The 16,651-nt window shown below is 57.0% G+C and overlaps 1 protein-coding gene and 1 long non-coding RNA gene across 2 annotated transcripts; one reads left to right on the top strand and one right to left on the bottom strand.

The window, feature by feature from the left end:
* Positions 1 to 119: 119 nt before the first annotated feature.
* LOC123032976 lies at positions 120 to 2,417 on the bottom strand. Its single transcript, XR_006416561.1, has 3 exons — positions 1,994 to 2,417; positions 1,695 to 1,787; positions 120 to 1,371 (listed from the first exon to the last, which is right to left on the bottom strand). It is a non-coding gene; the product is annotated as an uncharacterized LOC123032976 (long non-coding RNA).
* A 136-nt stretch (positions 2,418 to 2,553) lies between these two features.
* Positions 2,554 to 16,039, top strand: SART1 (spliceosome associated factor 1, recruiter of U4/U6.U5 tri-snRNP). The gene is made up of 20 exons (XM_044449236.1): positions 2,554 to 2,942; positions 4,870 to 4,924; positions 5,286 to 5,341; positions 6,279 to 6,405; positions 6,716 to 6,821; positions 7,070 to 7,147; positions 8,097 to 8,196; positions 10,029 to 10,174; positions 10,735 to 10,941; positions 11,311 to 11,432; positions 12,094 to 12,251; positions 12,448 to 12,578; positions 12,749 to 12,919; positions 13,330 to 13,440; positions 13,578 to 13,665; positions 13,842 to 13,932; positions 14,332 to 14,467; positions 14,857 to 14,946; positions 15,225 to 15,346; positions 15,792 to 16,039. The coding sequence occupies exons 1-20, from the start codon at positions 2,576 to 2,578 to the stop codon at positions 15,808 to 15,810; spliced, it is 2,481 nt and encodes an 826-aa protein (XP_044305171.1). The 5' UTR covers positions 2,554 to 2,575; the 3' UTR covers positions 15,811 to 16,039.
* The last annotated feature ends 612 nt before the right edge of the window (positions 16,040 to 16,651 follow it).

Below are 16,651 nucleotides of genomic sequence, written 5' to 3'. Positions count from 1 at the left end.
CAGCAAGCTGCCAAAGCAAGCAAGCTTTGGTCTTACATTCACACAAGCAAACACAACAGTTAAAAAGGAAAGGAAAATTTACTTGGCAGAAAACAGCAGGCACAAACTTTTAACCCAATGTTATCTAGGTAGCAAATATTCCTATTGTACCCCGATCTTGCTGTATGTTTCTAAAGATATAAAGAACTATCTGTCTGGCAGAGAAAGATGCTAACAAGCTGGAGCAGGCAGCGGGGGTGGGGAGATCCATTGCCTGTATGGCAATGTACTGTATGGGCAAGAAGCCATCCACAGGCCTGTGTCCAGAGCTGGCCTCTCTCTTCCAGTTATGTTCAAAGCATGTTCAACTCTGCATCCTAAGTGTCTGATCTTTAGACTATACCTCTCTGTGGGTGTGTTTATAGGAAAAGTGAGTTTCCCAGATTTAGGCAAATTGTTGGAGTGGTGCTTGATTGCTTCTTGATGACCTTAACTATTGTTTCTGTGGGAAAAAGTTGAGTTGTGTTTCTTAGGTGCTATTCATAGGGTTGTTTTGCCTCATCTCTATAGGAGGAAATATCTTACCTTCCCCACCACAGCAAGAATTCCAGCATTCATTCTTATCTCACAAGATAGATCCTTCTTCCCACCCCATGGCATACTGGTGAGAAATTCCAGAAAATAGGACTGTTGCCTTGAAGGAATCAGCACTCTACAGCTATGTGTATTTGACCTTTTTAAATAAATGATTCTAGAGCAATTAAGTAGTCCCAGTTAGAGAACAGAGATTATTGCTAATTCCAGAAATAGCAGCTTTTTAAAACTGTCAGTCCTTAAGCAGAAATCCAAGAAAACCTATTAGGTTACAGATGAATGCTAATTTATAGGAAATATACGGCCTTCTTCCACTGTTCTATATAATAGACGCATTCATTGCAAAACATACAGATGCATGCATTTTCTGAAAAGCACAGAGGATTCACAGAAAATGGGGAAGGACAGGCAGCTGAATTGAAAAGGAAAAACTGAAGTCATGTCCGGTGTTGTTACGTGCCACCAAGTCATCTCTGACTTTCAGCAACCTTCCAGAATGTCCTGTTCTTAACAGCCCTGCTCAGCTTTTATAAACTTGTGGCTGTGACTTCCTTTATGGAGTCAATCCATCTTTTTCTTCTTCTAACTTCTACTTTCTCTAGCATTACCTTTTCCAATGAGTTTTGCCTTCTTATGATGTGCCCAAAGTACAGCAGGTTCAGTTTCATTTATTTTTGTTTTCAGGAAAAGTTCTGGCTTGATTTGATTTACAATCCATTTGTGTGTCCTTCTGGCAGTCCAAGGTGCTTGCAAAGCATTCCCCCAACACCCATTTTCTTCCTGTCAGCTTTCTTAGCCCTGCTTAAAGTAAAACTAATGAGACTTGAGTTGGAGTGGATACACCCCATTATTTATTTGAAATGATGCTCTGTGGAGGAAAATTAGTTAACACACTATGCCCCTTAACAGCTGTATATATAAAATTGTCTATTATGTTAATATTTGTGATGGAGAAAATAACATACTAGGATATCAAAATTGGGGGGGGGTGGAGCCGCCATTACTACTATTGCATTTTAAAGGCATTTAAAGCTTTATTCCTTTAACTTAAAAGATTAAGTCAACTACTTTTTACCCTTTAAAATGATGAAAGAAAACCATTGAATAGATGTATTGCTTACCAAAGAAGGGTGACACAGAAGCAAGAAATATTTGGTTATTATATACTCTTCGGGTATTGTTCTGCCCACCCTGCACTCTTTCCTTTCTTCCTCCTGTAAGCAAAATACAGTTAAGGTGAGGGGAAAATTGGGTAAAGAGATGAAGTGGAATGTTTTGTGTTCCCAGCGAGAAGCACTTACAGTCCAAATAGCTATGGAAAACCTACCCATGTTTACTCAAGAATAGGGCCCACCAGTTTCAGCAGAATTTACTCCCAGATAAATAATGGGCCCATAGGATTGTAGAGCAGCTCACAAACCTCGAGAATGATGCAGAGGCCTTGTATTCCCACATGCTGCAATCCTGGGCGTATCTACTCAGAAGTGAATCTCATTTTGTTAAATAGAACTCGCTCCCAGATAAATGTTATTTGCTTGCTTTCCTGACCTGAAACTCTGCAGGGTTGCGTGACTGCAATTCCCAGGCGCTCATATTGGCTGGGGCATTCTGGGAGTTGAGTCTTACAATGGGAGGGGTGGGGAGACCAGGCTGGGATTGCAGTTCGAAAGGGCTCAGGTAGAGAAAGGTGAGAGAGAAGAGGCGGTGTCCTCCTGTACCGGTTTAGGCAGCAAAAACAGAAAGACCCGTGACTCCTAGGGGGACGTGCTGGGAGTTGTGGGCCTCCTGGTTTCGGCGGCCCGACCTGGGACAGGAGAGGGCCGGTGGGCGAGCGGCTCACGCTCGGAATGCATCGCCCAGCCCCGAGCCGCCGGCGGAGAGACATTCCTGCCGGGCCGGAAGTGGGGCGGTCGCCCCGGAAGTGAAGGCCGGTAACCAGGAAGCGTCCCTCTGCGGGACCTCGGCGCGTAGGAGTGCCATTTTCTCGGCGTCCGGCCCGGCGATGGGCTCCTCGAAGCGGCACCGGGAACGGGGCGAGGCCTCGGAGGACCCCGCGCCGCCGCCCTCCTCCTCCTCCGGCGGCGGCGGCGGCGGCGGCGGCGCCGCGTCCTCCTCCTCGTCCTCCTCCCGCCACCGGGAGCACAAGAAGCACAAGCACCGGAGCAGCGGCGGAGGGAGCGGGAGCGAGCGGCGGAGCAAGCGCAGCCGGAGCCGCGGCGAGCGCAGCAGCCGGCGGGGCGGCGGCGAGGAGGCGTCCTCCTCTTCGCGGAGCAGCCGCGCGGCCGCCGCCGCGAGCCAAGAGGCCGAAACGGGCAGGCGGATCAAGCGGGAGAAGCGCGACGACGGATACGAGGCCGCGCAGAACTCAGGTGCAGGAAGGAGAGGCGGGGAGGGGGTTAGGCCGGTGCTGCTCAGGGGCAGCCGGTTGAGGGCCGGCTCGAGCGTCGGGCAGCTGCCGAGGAGGCTACGTGCGCGATGCCTGTCGCGTGCTTTTGAGTCCGCCCTCCTCGCGTAGCGTGCCTACCTCGCAGAGCTGTTGTGAAGGTGAACGGGCGCGGGAGCTTTTCAGGTCCTCCTATATTCCTGCAAGATTCGCAGAGCCGCCATCCGTTTTACCATAGGGACGTGTCCACCTTGAGGAAAGATGGACAGAGGTGTATACATCACTGGGTGGGCAGGTGGAGCACGCTCCTCCACACACTTACCGTGTGTAAGTGTGTGTGTCTCACGGAATTCTCAAAGGAGAAGCCTGTAGCTCTTCCCATGCGAAATGTTCTGGGTTCCTTCCCCACTAAGGAGTGGGAAAGACCTCTGTCTCAAGCCCTGGAAACGTGTTGCAGGTAGTTCTGAGCTCAGTGGGCCAGCACCATCTGTTAAGTTGCCAAGGGACTGCACATGTGCTGCAGCAGCCCTGTCTTTCATTGGTTTAAAAACCATAAGAGTGGCTGTTGGTTTATTTTTATTAGAACCCTTTTAATATCTTAGAAAAGGAAGGAAAAGGGGGGTGACCATAGGAGAGGATCTTATGGGGGTGGGAGACCACAGTATTGCCAGTAAATGATTCAGAAGGCCCCGTTTGGGCTGAATTGGATGCAGTAGCAGCCCCGCTCCCTGTGTGAAGCACCCCATGTTTGTCTCACTGCATGTCAGGGAACAAGGCACCCGGTTGCATTTATCTACAGAGTTGACACACTACTTGTCATGGCCCTGGGTGCTTGTGCTGCTGCCATATGGGGGAAACTTACTGGGCATGTGCAGATTGTTTAGATGTGGGAGAAAGTGCTTAGCTGTGACTGTCTTCATCCCTGTTCTAGCGCCGAGTCTTTTTATATTCCAAAGACCCCTCTGCTCCTGAGAAGTGCCTTGGCCAGGTACCACTGTTGGGTTCCAGCCAGCTCAGATCACTTTTCCACCTTAAAGCAAATGACGTGATTAGTGAAGTGGCTGGGGCTGCATGTTGCGCAGGCAGGGCCAACATATGTACATGTGTTCATGCCCACGGTGGTAATTGCAATGGCTACCCTCTCCCCATGCCATGCCCAAAGGAGGTTTGACGCTCCCACTTCCCCAGAGCTCAGGGAGGGCTCCCACTGAGAAGGAGTGCTAGCTCGTGGGGGAGCAGCCCTCTGCCGCTGCTTTGGGGAACGGCAAGAGAAGCTTGTGGGCGGGGCAGCTCTGGGGCACTTGAGGCCCCTTCAGCCCACTGCCTTCTTCCCTTGCCTTTCCCCAGCCAAGAGAGCTTTTGGGAGAGACTTCTGTAGGCTTCACTGGGCTGAATGGGGAGACCTGCCAGGCCACATCCGGCCTGTGAGACAGAGGTTCGCCACCTCATCTTAGGCCTTAGAAAAAGTAATCCCACATCCTTATTCCCCTCTCTTTTCTGCTGCCTTATTATCTGAAACCTGATTGTGTCCATATTAATGTCTCTTATTGTCATCTCTCTTAGAGGCTTATTTTCAGACAGAAGGGTAATACAGATATATTTAAAATAACCATCTCCCACCCTCTGTTACTAAGTCAGATGGATGAGCAGTGATTATTAGCTGCAGACCTTAGTTTTTATGGAAACCCTGGCCTGTGTGATAAGCTCTCTAGATTGTAGCACAGATCTAAAGATAAGCTTGTATATAATACTGTAGTATAGCAAGGCTGTCAACTTGAAAGGGGAGATCTGACTGTGGTGCACACCAGATTCTGCACAGGATTGCAAAAATGGAAGAGCACTCACAGCTTAAGTTCCAGCTTCTTTTTCACATCAAGCCCATTGTAAATATTTCTTTATTTGTTTCTAAACAGCTTCTGGCTCAAAGTCCACCTCAGGAGATGCTTCCCTCAGCATTGAGGAGACAAAGTGAGTGAAAGAGAGATCCAGAGGCTGGGATCTTCAGGTTCCCTGCTCAAACTTGTGGCCATTCACCACAAGGTTTAATCGCTGCCAATGCCCCAGAGATCCCATGCAGAAGTAAATCACTGACATTGGTGAAATTAAGAGCACTTAGCTCTGCATTGGACCAAGCTGGGCTCTTGGGGACCTTTGTGAAGGGCTGTGTTGGGGTTCAGCCTTGGGGGGTGCCGGGTTGGCCTCGACCTTTCCTGGGGATCTGGGAAAGTGTCTTTCTTGCATGGTGGCTTTGCCCCACATGCTGCAGGGTTGGATTCCTCCAGCACAGCCATGGGCACTCCAGGTAACTGCGTGTTCCTCTTCCTGACAGCAAGCTCCGAGCCAAACTTGGGCTGAAGCCCCTGGAGATAAACACCATCAAAAAGGGTAAGTTCACCTCCTCTCGTCTGTTCCGAGAAGCCCCTGGAGGCGCTGGCCGTTGCAGGACCAGCTCTGGGCTGCTTCCCTGGGGCAACATCTACCCAAGAGGGCTGTTATGGGGGTGGGTTCAAGGGTGCCTCCTGCCCGCCTCTTGCCGCTCCGTTGGTTTCCTGTGCATGTTGTGGCTGGGAGGGAGCTGAGCGCGTGTCATGCGGAGGCTGCGGGTGCACAGAGGGGTTTCTCTGACCTTCCTAGCTGAGCCTTTCCAAATGTAACCCCAGATGGAATGAAGGATGAATTCAGCATGATTCGCTCATGGTGTTTCCTCTGCCTTTTCAGTTGCTGTCTTAGAGGCTTGTTCTTTCTGAACTGGCAGAAAACCTGTTTCTGGGCTATACCACTTTGGACTGCCTAAGTTTTACATCTCCTTACAAAATGTACAATATCTTTCATACAGAAAGCAAACATTTTCAGGAGAGGGATTTTTACTGTGCCTGCTTCCTATCACGCTGGTTTCCTATGCATCGGGAATGCAAATATTATGTCTGTATCGTTCATATATAAAAATCCCACCTACAATCCAGAGATAAGCCTGGTGTTTCTGCCAAAGCAGCCCTCGGGGATGAGGCTCCATCCTTGCCCAGCTCCCAGCCCTGCAGAACTTGTCTGTGCCGTCCGCCTTGCTCACAGCTTCCCTGCCGCACCTTCTGCCACAGGACTGCTTGCCTGATCGCCTAGGAGAAATGGTGGCAGTTCTGGACTTTGCTCCAGAGGCCGGAGCTGCCCTGTGGGCCCCACAACTGGAGCCGGGGTGGGAGTTGCCACGCACTGCCCCCTGTGTCCGCTTGCGTAGTCCCAGTCTCTCTCCCCGCATTGCAGCAGAGACCTCTCAGTTGACCAGCTCCTGGACGACCCTTTTTTCCGTTCCCTTCTGGCCCAACAGAAACGGGCAGCAAGGAGGATCCGGTGGCAGCCGAGGTGATCAACCCGATCGTGCTGAAGCAGCGTGAGGAGATCCGGGAGAAGTTGGCTGCTGCCAAGGAGAAGCGTCTCCTCAACCAGAAGCTGGGGTATGGCATCCAGCTGCTCCACCTGCGGCACCTGGCCAGCTCTCGTGAGCAATGCCTTCTGCACGCTGGGGCGGAGTGGCCTGCCCATCAGTTAAACTGACTTCTGTGTTTGGGAGGACTTGTCCCACAAAGTAGACTGTGAAGCCATGGGGTAGTAACCAAGCTTATTTTCCCTTGCTCTTCTGCTTCTCGTCTCCGTGCCTTTGCCGCAAAATGCCTTTGCGGGGTTGATCTTGGGCCCACGGGTCTCCCTGTCTTGGGGCACCCTGGGGTGACCGTCTGAAAGCTCTTCCTGCTTTCCTGCCCCCAGAAAGATCAAGTCACTGGGTGAAGATGACCCCTGGCTGGATGACACGGCCGCCTGGATCGAGAGGAGCCGGAAGCTGCAGCAAGAGAAGGAGATGGCTGAGAAGCGGGTGGGTGCTGGGACGGGAGGCCCACGAGGCCAGCCCTGCGGCAGGGTGCCGGCGCTGCACGGGGCCTGTCCTGACTCGCGTGGGGGGCTGACTGGGCAGCGCCTTCCCCCATGGCTGGGTGAGGCAGATGGAGGGTGCTCAGTCCGCGGGAGCGGCTGCCTCCCCCAAGCGTTCTCCCCCCATCGCACGCACGTTCTCCCTTTGCCGCACCCCCATCTCATCGGTGTGTCCTTTCCACCCCAAATCAGGCCAAGCTCTTGGAGGAGATGGACCAGGAGTTTGGCATCAGCAGCCTCGTGGAGGAGGAATTTGGGCAGAAGAAGGAGGTAAAGCAGTGCCCTCCCGACTGCTGCCGGGGGCTGGGCTGTCTCGGCAGCGTTGCTCTGTGCTGCCAGCCGGCATCGCTTTGCCAGCGTGCCGATCCGTCTGTGGCAAGCGGAAGTGGGTCCCCCTGTGCCCACCAAGTGTGCTGCCCGGGGGAGCCTGGAGGGGACCTAGCACTGGGCAGCGTGGGAGGCGCCAGGGCGCCCGGGCAGCGGCACTCAGGCAAGCCCAGCGGTGCCAGGTGGTGCAGCGGGTGGGAGGGAGGAGCTGCTGAGGCCGCCGCGGCGCAGTCCCCCCTCCAGCCGTTTCCACAGCAGTGGGAAGGCTCTCTGGCCCCTGTGCCGCTGCCAGAGGAGAGCCATAAGCAGTGGAAGTGCCTCCTCTTTTGTGCTGCTCACAGCTCCCTGCTCATGCCAGGGCCTGGCTTGGCCTGGCCTGAAGACTAGGCAGCAGCAGCCTTGCTTAAGCCGGGCCTCTTTGCCTGGCCTGGCCCACTTGGGAGCCCTGGAGCAAGGCAGGGTACCACGTGCCTGCCCTGGCATGAGCAGCGAGGGTCAGATGGAGCCCTGGTCCCCGGGCAGCCCTTTCTCCCTCCCTGAAAATTATGCCATTTCGTGGTGATCGTCTTGTGTGGTCCCTCAGCAGAGTACATGGAAATGCGTTTTCAGTGGCCAAGGGGGAAGTCTTACCTGCAAGTTCCATTTTTGGAAGAGCGGTGGCTTTGCTTATCCTGAGCCGAGTGCTGGGCTGCCCTCCCAAGTAGCTCTCTTGACTGTTGACTTTCTTGCACTGCTTGCACTGCCCCTCCAGTGTCTTCAGTCCCATAAGCCGTTGCGATTGACACAGCGGTACTCCTGGAAAGCACTTCCTGGCACGCTTCTCCCTCCCTGGGGTGGGGTGCCTCCATTGCCAGGCTGCCTTGGGACCTGCATCGCTCACTGCTTCTTTCAGGAGAGCTACGGTTCACGAGACCTGAAGGGCCTGACGGTGGAGCACACCATCGATTCTTTCCGGGAAGGGGAGACAGTCATCCTGACCCTCAAAGACAAAGGTAGGGGTGGAGCGTCTGTCGCCCTCTTCCTCTGGAGGCAGCCTGTGGGGCGCAGCTCCCTGTCCCCTAGTGGTGCGCCCTGTCCCCACGTCCCGCTGCCGTTGGGCATTTCCAGGAGTTGTGAAACAAGGAACAGAACTGGCTTTTGTCTTTAATTATTTCAATTTAACATTTCAGCAAAGCAAAACAAGATTGCCAGTTAGCTTATACACTGTGAAATGCAGCATCACTAGCTGGCATCCGTAGATTTTGACCAATTGAATCGCCAGGCCAAAAGTATCACTTGTACCAAAGCTGGAACAGGTGCCTGGAGTTTCAAGATAGAGCAATAAAAAGTCATCAACAAAAAGAATAATTTTAACTTCTGAGAAATCAAGTATAGACCCATGAATGCTACTATTCTGTCCAATGGCACCTGCCAGGGATTCAGAATGTAAAATATCAGTCGAGAAAGTGGGCACCCCATCTGGTACCTCTCCCAAGTGAAAAGAAAGCTGAAAAAGACCATTGGTCAAAATTCCAACTCCTGCAATGGAACGTGAAATCTTGCCCATTCACATGGTCTACAGGAAGTCAAGTTACTCAAGGCAGTGGAGCAGATTTCCAGGGGATCTTGTTGAGGGCCTTTCCGCGTCCAAAGAAGCAGCGCTCTGTTCTGTCACTGTGTAAAGAGATCTGAATTCCAGCCCTTCAGGGTGATTTACTGAGCAGAACTGATCTGCTCAAAGCAGCGTTGGGATAACTTGTTGCGGTCTCACCAGCCGTGATTGCAGTTAATGACCTAGTATCCACATTCATGAAATAGATTGCTGGTTGGCACAGAAATTGGGCTCTTTGTCAGGTGCCATCAGTAACGTAATGTAAGCGTCAGTTAGAAACATAGAAACAGAGCGAGTCAGAAGGGGCCTCCCAGGCCATCCAGTCCGACCTCCGGCACCAGCCGGCTCCGCTCACGGCATGCCCACCATGTGGACGTCCAGCTTGTCCTTGAACACCCGCACCGATGGGGCCTCAACGACCTCTCGTGGAAGCCCATTCCACACCCTCGGGGTCCTGACTGTCTGGAAGGACATCCTGGCATCTAAATTAACTTTAACTTTTAAACTGTTAACTTTTTCCTGACATCTAAAAGTTAACAAGGCATGGAAGTCCAGTTCAGAAACACGATAAAGAGGCACTGCTGCAATGAACAGGTTGGAAAACTTCTACTGCTCAGTTGGACATCTGCCTGGACCACAGGATTTCCCAGGTGTTTGTACTGCATTCACCTTGTTCTTCCATGTGCGAAGGAGCCAAGAGAAATTGCACTTGTGAGGAATGTGAGACAATCAGCATGAGGAGGAGAAATGCCTTTTTCTTGCTCTCTGTGTGCTATGCCATTCACAATAAAGCTTTTCAAATTGCAAGTTTGTGTATATAGGAAGGCTGTCTATGATATCATTTAATCTTTATCAGCTGAAATAAGATTTTGAGGTTTTGCCTTCTGAAATGATGCGCCATCGTCTTATTCGTACTTACGTAAGATTTTCCACTTCCCAGTAAAATGATGCAGTTAGACAGCGCTCTTTAGAGATTTGCTGTATTAAAAAAAAAAAAGCCTTACCTAAAAGGTAGGGGAAAAAAACACTGGTCTGTCTCTCAGTAACACACATTTTTGCTACGTAAGCCTCCCCCACCCAATAATTCATGCATAAATTTCATCCACAGCTGTTGAATGGGTTTCTCATAAGAAAATGCCCTGATTTTCGGGTGCTCTCTTCTGCTCGCTCCAGCTGGGCAGGTGGGCGTGCAGCGATGCCGTGAGCTCAGACTGCCTGTTCCCGTCCTTTTAGGTGTGTTGGAGGAGGAGGGAGGCGACGTCCTGGTGAATGTCAACCTAGTAGACACAGAGAAGGCCAAGAAGAACGTGGAGCTGCGCAAGAAGAAACCAGACTGCAGGCCCTACGAGGAGGAGGAGAGCGTGGACGACATGGTGGTCGTAAGGGAGCATCCACGCCTGGGTCTCTGGGGCGGCCCGTGGGGAGCGCAGAGCGTCTGAGCGAGGATGAGAAAATCGCGCAGGCTGTGGGCAAGGGGGACGGAAGTCGGGCAGCCGTGCTGAAATGGGGGGGGGGGGATTGAGGACAGATGTGAAGGAGGGCCACCTGCTCCGTGCACCATGTGCCACGCCAAAAGCAGGTGAAATGGGATGCCGTGGCCTGGCACGGGCTCCGGTGGCGCCCAGGAAGCCCCGGACACCATCGCTGCCCTGCCGCGGCTGCCGCCTGGGCTTGGGCTGAGGCGGCGTGGGGCAGCTTGGGCCTCCTGAAAGCTCGCAGGCCCCGTGGAGGCTGGGCGCCCCACAGCAGGCGGCCCTCCCTCCGGGAGGGATCGATCCCATGCCCCCCTGCGCCCAGCACCCGGTGCCTCTGGCCAGCTGCTTTCCATCCGAGGCTGTGGGGGCTGGAGGCACGCCGAGCGGGAGCCCTTTCCACGTGGGCGTGGGCTCCCTCTGCGCACTGCTGAGCCCGCCCTCTCTGCTGTGCCGCCTCCGCCCAGCTCAAGCACAAGGGCATCCTGTCCAAGTACGACGAGGAGATCGAAGGGGAGAAGAAGAAGTCCTTCAGGCTGGACTCCGCGGGGATGGCCGACGGGTCTTGGGAGCGGGAGCTGCAGCAGATTCGGGACAGCCTGCACAGTCGGGCCCAGACCCTGGATGTGCCCAGCCTCCGCCTGGCCTCGGAGTACTTCACCCCGGAAGAGATGGTACGGTGAGGCCCTGGGGCTCCACTGCCCCTCCGCTGGGCGGGGTGTGCCCGGCAGCCGGATCCTCCGGCCCTTTGGTGTCTGGGGGGCTCCAGCCGGGAGCTGGTGGCCCCCTGGCCCGGGCTGCCCTGGCCCGGGAGGGGAGGGCACAGAGCTTGATCCCTGGCGGCCGGAGGGGTGCGAGCTGCGGCGGCAGGGAGAAGGCTGGGAGGGAAGGGCAGCCAGCCCGTTGGAGGCATGGTGGGCAGGCGGCCCCTCTCGAGCCCCCCTGCCGCTGGCCCGCGGCATCCCCCCGCGAGGGGTCTGGTGGGAGAGCCACCCCACGCCGGCCTCGCCTGCCCATCTCTGACACTCCCCGTGCCGCTGCAGAGCGCCACGTTCAAGAAGACGAAGCGGCGCGTGAAGAAGATCCGCAAGAAGGAGAAGCCGGTGAAGGCCGACGATCTTCTGCCGCTGCCCAGCGACAGAGGCGGCGGGGACTTTGGCTCCAGGTGCGGAGTGGCGGAGGGGGCGGGGAAGGCCCCCCACACCGTTGGCGACGCTCGCACCCCACACGCCTCCTCGCTGGGGTTGCTTGGCGGCTGCAACCGAAGTCATCCTGTGCTGCCCCTGCTGACCTAGGCCAGTCCGTGCTGGCAGGCATTCAGAGGTGGGGGGACTCTGGCCTTGGTCTGCTGGGCTCCCCTGTCTGACCCACAGAGCCCCACAAGGAATACTCCAGTGATATGGGGTCTTTGTACGCACCGTGCCCCCCGAGTTGGGAGCGTGCGTGGACTTTCCTTTTGTGGCTGATCTGAGATTGCAGTTCACAAGGGAGGAAGCTGGGCAGGTGCACCTGAATTGGGGCCTGCCCACAATCCACTCTGTGGAGCAGGAGGGGGCCAGCCCCCCATCGAGGCGGCTGCTTGACCCACACCAAGGTCCTTTCGTGAGGAGGCGGCACGGGCGGCCCCACTGGAGCCTCTGTCGCGGCAGCCGTGCTGTGGAGTGAGGCGGGGAGGCAGTCGGGTGTGCTGCAGGCCGTCCTTCGGCCATCAAACAAGGGGGGGGTCATTTGCCCTCCCCCTCAAAGGGCTCCCCTCACCCAGACCTGCCTCCTGGGCAGTTCAACATGCTTTGCCCTGCATTCTACCTCTCTGTGTGGCTCTCCAGGGCCCGTGTTCGGGGGAGAAGGAAGACTGCCCCAGAGGAGGAGGAAGGGGAGGAAAATGAGGAGGGGTACCCCGAGCACAGCAGAAACGGGGGCACGGAGCAGCTGCCCCCGTCGGACGACATCCGGGTGGAAAGGATGGACATCAGCAGTGAGGATGGTGAGTGGGCAGGGCCTCGTGCCAAGGGGAGCCGATTGCTGGTGGGGTCTTGCTGGGCGGGTGGCAGCCCTCCCTGCCTCGACCGGGATCCCCACGGTTGTGAGGCTTGTCGTGCAGGGAGGCAGGGAAAGCCACAGCTGAAGTGCAGCAAGGCAACACTTGTTCCTCCCCTCCCCTCCCCTCCCCTCCCCGCCAGAGGATGGCCTGGAGGGCCCAGACCACCCAGCTGTCCTGGAGGAAGATGAGGCCGAGCAGGAGCTCCAGAAGCAGCTGGAGAAGGGGCGGAAACTGAGGCAGATCCAGCAGCTGAAGGATAGTGGGGAAAAGGTGAGGGGGTGCGATTCGTGAGGCTGGAGGCTCCCCAAAGGGGCCGTGTTCTGGAGAAGGTGGAGGGGTGGAGACCCACGGGGGCGTGGAGCAGCTCCTGTGGCGGCCTCCAGTGGTCTTGGACCCCAGTCCTGAGGCTGTGGGGCCTGCGTGGGCCCCCTCCCCTGCAGGTCATCGAGATTGTGAAGAAGCTGGAGACCGGCCGGAGCCAGGAGGATGATGAGGAGCTGGAGAGGAAGGGGGCCATTGTCTTCAATGCCACCTCCGAATTCTGCCGCACGCTGGGCGAGATCCCCACCTACGGACTGGCCGGCAACCGCGAGGATCAGGAAGAGCTCATGGTCTGTCCGAGGCGTTCCGGGCCGAGTTCGAATGCTCCTGAATGAGGGCTTCCCTGTGGGAATTCCATGGCACCCTGCAGCAGTGGGCTTCCACACCCCAGGCTGCTGGGCGTTCTCCCGGGAGCAGGCCCTGGCGCAGCCCAGGCCCTTCAAGCCACGCCTGTGGAGCCCCTGGGTCGGGCGATCGCTGCAGGCACCAGCGCCGTCTGGGGGGGGGGGGGGGGGAACGCCAGTTTGCTTTGCAGAACTGCCTCCCTGTTGGGGGGGGTAGTCATCCTCGGGGGCGTATGGTTGGCCTGGAGGGAGAGGGGGGCGCAGAACCTGAACCAGATGGGTGCCTCCTGCCTAGCCGAACTCCGGCCTGCCCACAGGGCGGGTGCTTTGCCGCTGACAGCTCTGTCTCCTGGCAGGACTTTGAGAGAGATGAGGAGAGATCGGCCAACGGGGGCTCCGACTCGGATGGGGAGGAGAACATTGGGTGGAGCACGGTCAACCTGGATGAGGAGAAGCAGCAGCAGGACGTGAGTTGGCCCGTGCCGCCCACGGGGAGGCTTGGGTGGGGGCCTGTGGGCGGGCCCCCTGCGGAGTGCCGGGGGCCGCTGCCCTCCTGCTGGAGGAACCGCGGGGCTGAGCTCGCTCTCCCTCCCTCTGGCTGCAGTTCTCAGCGTCATCCACCACCATCTTGGACGAAGAGCCCATTGTCAACCGGGGCCTGGCCGCTGCCCTGATGCTCTGCCAAAACAAGGGTAAGGGCCCGGGGGAGGGGGCGGATCCGCCCAGGCCTTCCTGCCAGCGGCCCGGCTGCTGCGTCGGCCTTCCTCGGGGGTGCCCGGGGGAGGGCGCACGTCTCGAATCCCGGGGCTGCGGGCGCTCCCGTTCCCAGCACGTGCGCGCCACCGCCGGGCTGTGCTCCTCCCCGCAGGCCTGCTGGAGACCACGGTGCAGAAGGTGGCGCGGGTGAAGGCCCCCAACAAGTCCCTGCCCTCAGCCGTCTACTGCATCGAGGACAAGATGTGAGTGTCTCCGCGCGGAGAGCAGGGGCCAGGCCCCGCAGGCTGCTGCGAGAGCGTGGCTCCAACTGGGCCTGCGCTCCTTGGCTGAGCTGCCCTCCCAGAACTGCCGCTGCCCCCGAGTGGAGAGCCGTGTCTGTCCTTCCCCGAGGGAAGCCTGCCGTGCCGGTGGTGTCGCCCGCTTGAAGGGCAGGAGGTCCCTGCTCGTGCCCGAATGTGCTCGCTGCTTCGCAACGGTCGGCCTTGTGGCGACCCAGCCCTCTTGTCGCAGCCGCTGTGCAGCCAGCACGTGGGCCTGCCGCTCGTGGCCTGAGCCGGCGGAGGGGAGCGGGCAGGGCCGAGCGGGGCGTGCGGTTCTCCGGGGCCAGCAGGGCTTAGACCGTGGTGTCCTTGCGCCCCCAGGGCCATCGATGACAAGTACAGCCGGCGGGAGGAGTACCGTGGCTTCACGCAGGACTTCAAGGAGAAGGATGGGTACAAGCCAGACGTAAAAATAGAGTATGTGGACGAGACGGGCCGCAAGCTCACCCCCAAGGAGGTACGAGTCTTGGGGCCAGCCGGCCGCTGCCAAAACACAGTGTGGATTAAGGGTGCAGCTCCACCCGTCTTCCAGAGCGAGATGCGGTGCTCTTCCCTGGGTACTTGCCTGGCAAAGATCAAGCAGCCAGTTGAATAGAGCAGATAACGAGAGAGAGAAATGCACTTTATTGGGCTTTTAAACAATCTGCATGTGTTCCAGCAGCCAAAAGGAATTTGCCCCCTGCAGTTCTGACTGTAATTAAAATAGTGTTTTTTATTGTACTATATTTTTATGATACACTGCTATGTAGGTATTGGGGGCACTTCCTTAGCTGCCCAAAATGTGCTTAGTTGCCAAGTGCTGAGAGTCTTTGAGCTTAGCAGTCTGCCCCGTTCTCCTTGCCCCAGGCATTCCGGCAGCTCTCTCACCGCTTCCACGGCAAGGGCTCCGGCAAGATGAAGACGGAACGGCGCATGAAGAAGCTGGACGAGGAGGCGGTGAGTGTGCAGGGAAGGGCCCTGTTCCGGGGAATCGGCGCTTGCCCTGTCCCTGCCACCGGCGCGGCTGGCGTGCTCGCAGAAGTCCTCGTTGCGTTTCAGAGCACCCAAGAGCATTCCTAGCCTGCTCGCACTGGTGACCTTCGCACTCCCCTGTTGGCCCTGAGCTCAGGGCCCTCCAGCCTTTGGTCAGCCCTTGAAGTCCCCCTCTGTGGGGCCTTGAGTGGGGAGCTGGGCTGGCCAGAAGGGCTCTGATGGAAGGGCTCTCCTCTCCGCAGCTCTTGAAGAAGATGAGCTCCAGCGACACCCCGCTGGGCACCGTGGCGCTGCTGCAGGAGAAGCAGAAGGCCCAGAAGACGCCCTACATTGTGCTCAGCGGCAGTGGCAAGAGCATGAATGCGTAAGCGGGGCGGGGGCTGGGGGCGGGGGCGGCCCTGCAGGCTTGCGTGCCGGACTCCGCAGCCCACTCTCCGGCTGGCCGCTGCGATCCCCGTCCTTGTGTAGGAGCGCCACGCGGCCGCTGGGCCTCTGGGTTAGCCACTGAGAGCCGGTTGCATCTGTTGGGGCATGCCTGGAAACCCGCAAGGGGCGGCATGTCCTGCCACGGTGCCTCTCGATGGCAGGCCTGAGGGGCTGCATCCCGCTTCACGGCTTTGGCCCTGGGCTGGGCGAGCCGCTTGGGTGGCTGAGACGTTGACCCAGCATGACAGTTCCTCTTCTCAGCCTCGCCCCTCACCTTCCAACCGTTCCTTCGCATCAGCTGGAAAAGGGGGGCGTTACTTGGTCTTTCTGGTTTCCTGGCCCAGTCTTGGTGAATTGTTGTTTTTTTTTTCTTCTCCTCACAGAAACACCATCACCAAGTGAAATTCCCGGTTCCCACGCTGGCAAACGCCTGCCGCTCCTGCTGGGGTTGGATGGTGCGGTTCTGTGGGTGACCTGCATCCTTTGCTCCTCTCAGGGTTCCTGTTCAGTGTGGACCTGGGCCTGCTTTGTACATAGTTCTGGAACTGAGAATTTTAGCACCAAGTGTCTCCTTTTGTATCTATATGTGAAACCAAATAGCTTGAGTAAAACGTAGATGTTTCCTCACTCACTGCCCGTTCCTTCCTTCAACTGCCTGCAGCACAAACAAGACTTTGAAACCCTTTTGGTGGCTGGTCAGGGGCTAACAAGCCAGTCTGTGTGCAGATTCTCTGGACTGCCTTCAGAATGAGATGGGCAGGTTCGCACAACACAACAAACAACTGTAAACCCTGTCACGTTGCCTGAACCCCCCCAGACAGAAACAACCATCTACTACAGTTTCAGGGGCTCCCCAGGCTGCAGGCCAGAACACGCCACTGACAGCTGCCGATGGGTGCGGGCGTCGGGGCACGTCCGTTCCGCCCACCTGCGGCCCTCAGGCTCTCCTTTGGGTCGGAGGAGGCGGTCGGCTGGCTGGTGCTGGGCAGAATGCGCGGCTCAGCTCGCCCTCCAACAGAAGTCGCAAGAATCCACTGGGAGCCAGGCCTGGTTGGGGGCTGCGGCCTGTGAAGGGGGTGCCAGACCGGGGACGCCTCGCTGGCAAGCTGGCGCAAGAAGGGTGGCCCGGCCCGGCCCGGCCCAGCCCAGGCCTTGCTCAGCTGTGGACGCAGCAGAGGGGCTTCCCTATGACACCTGGAGGACAGAGAAGCTGGCTGCTGGGAGGAGAGTTTCTGTGCTGAGC

This window comes from Varanus komodoensis, unplaced genomic scaffold (genome assembly GCF_004798865.1).
Source record: "Varanus komodoensis strain SLA01 unplaced genomic scaffold, ASM479886v1 scaffold57, whole genome shotgun sequence".
Taxonomy (NCBI): Eukaryota; Metazoa; Chordata; class Lepidosauria; order Squamata; family Varanidae; genus Varanus; species Varanus komodoensis.
The sequence above is the reverse complement of the archived record's forward strand: the minus strand, read 5'-3'. Positions and strand labels throughout refer to the sequence as shown.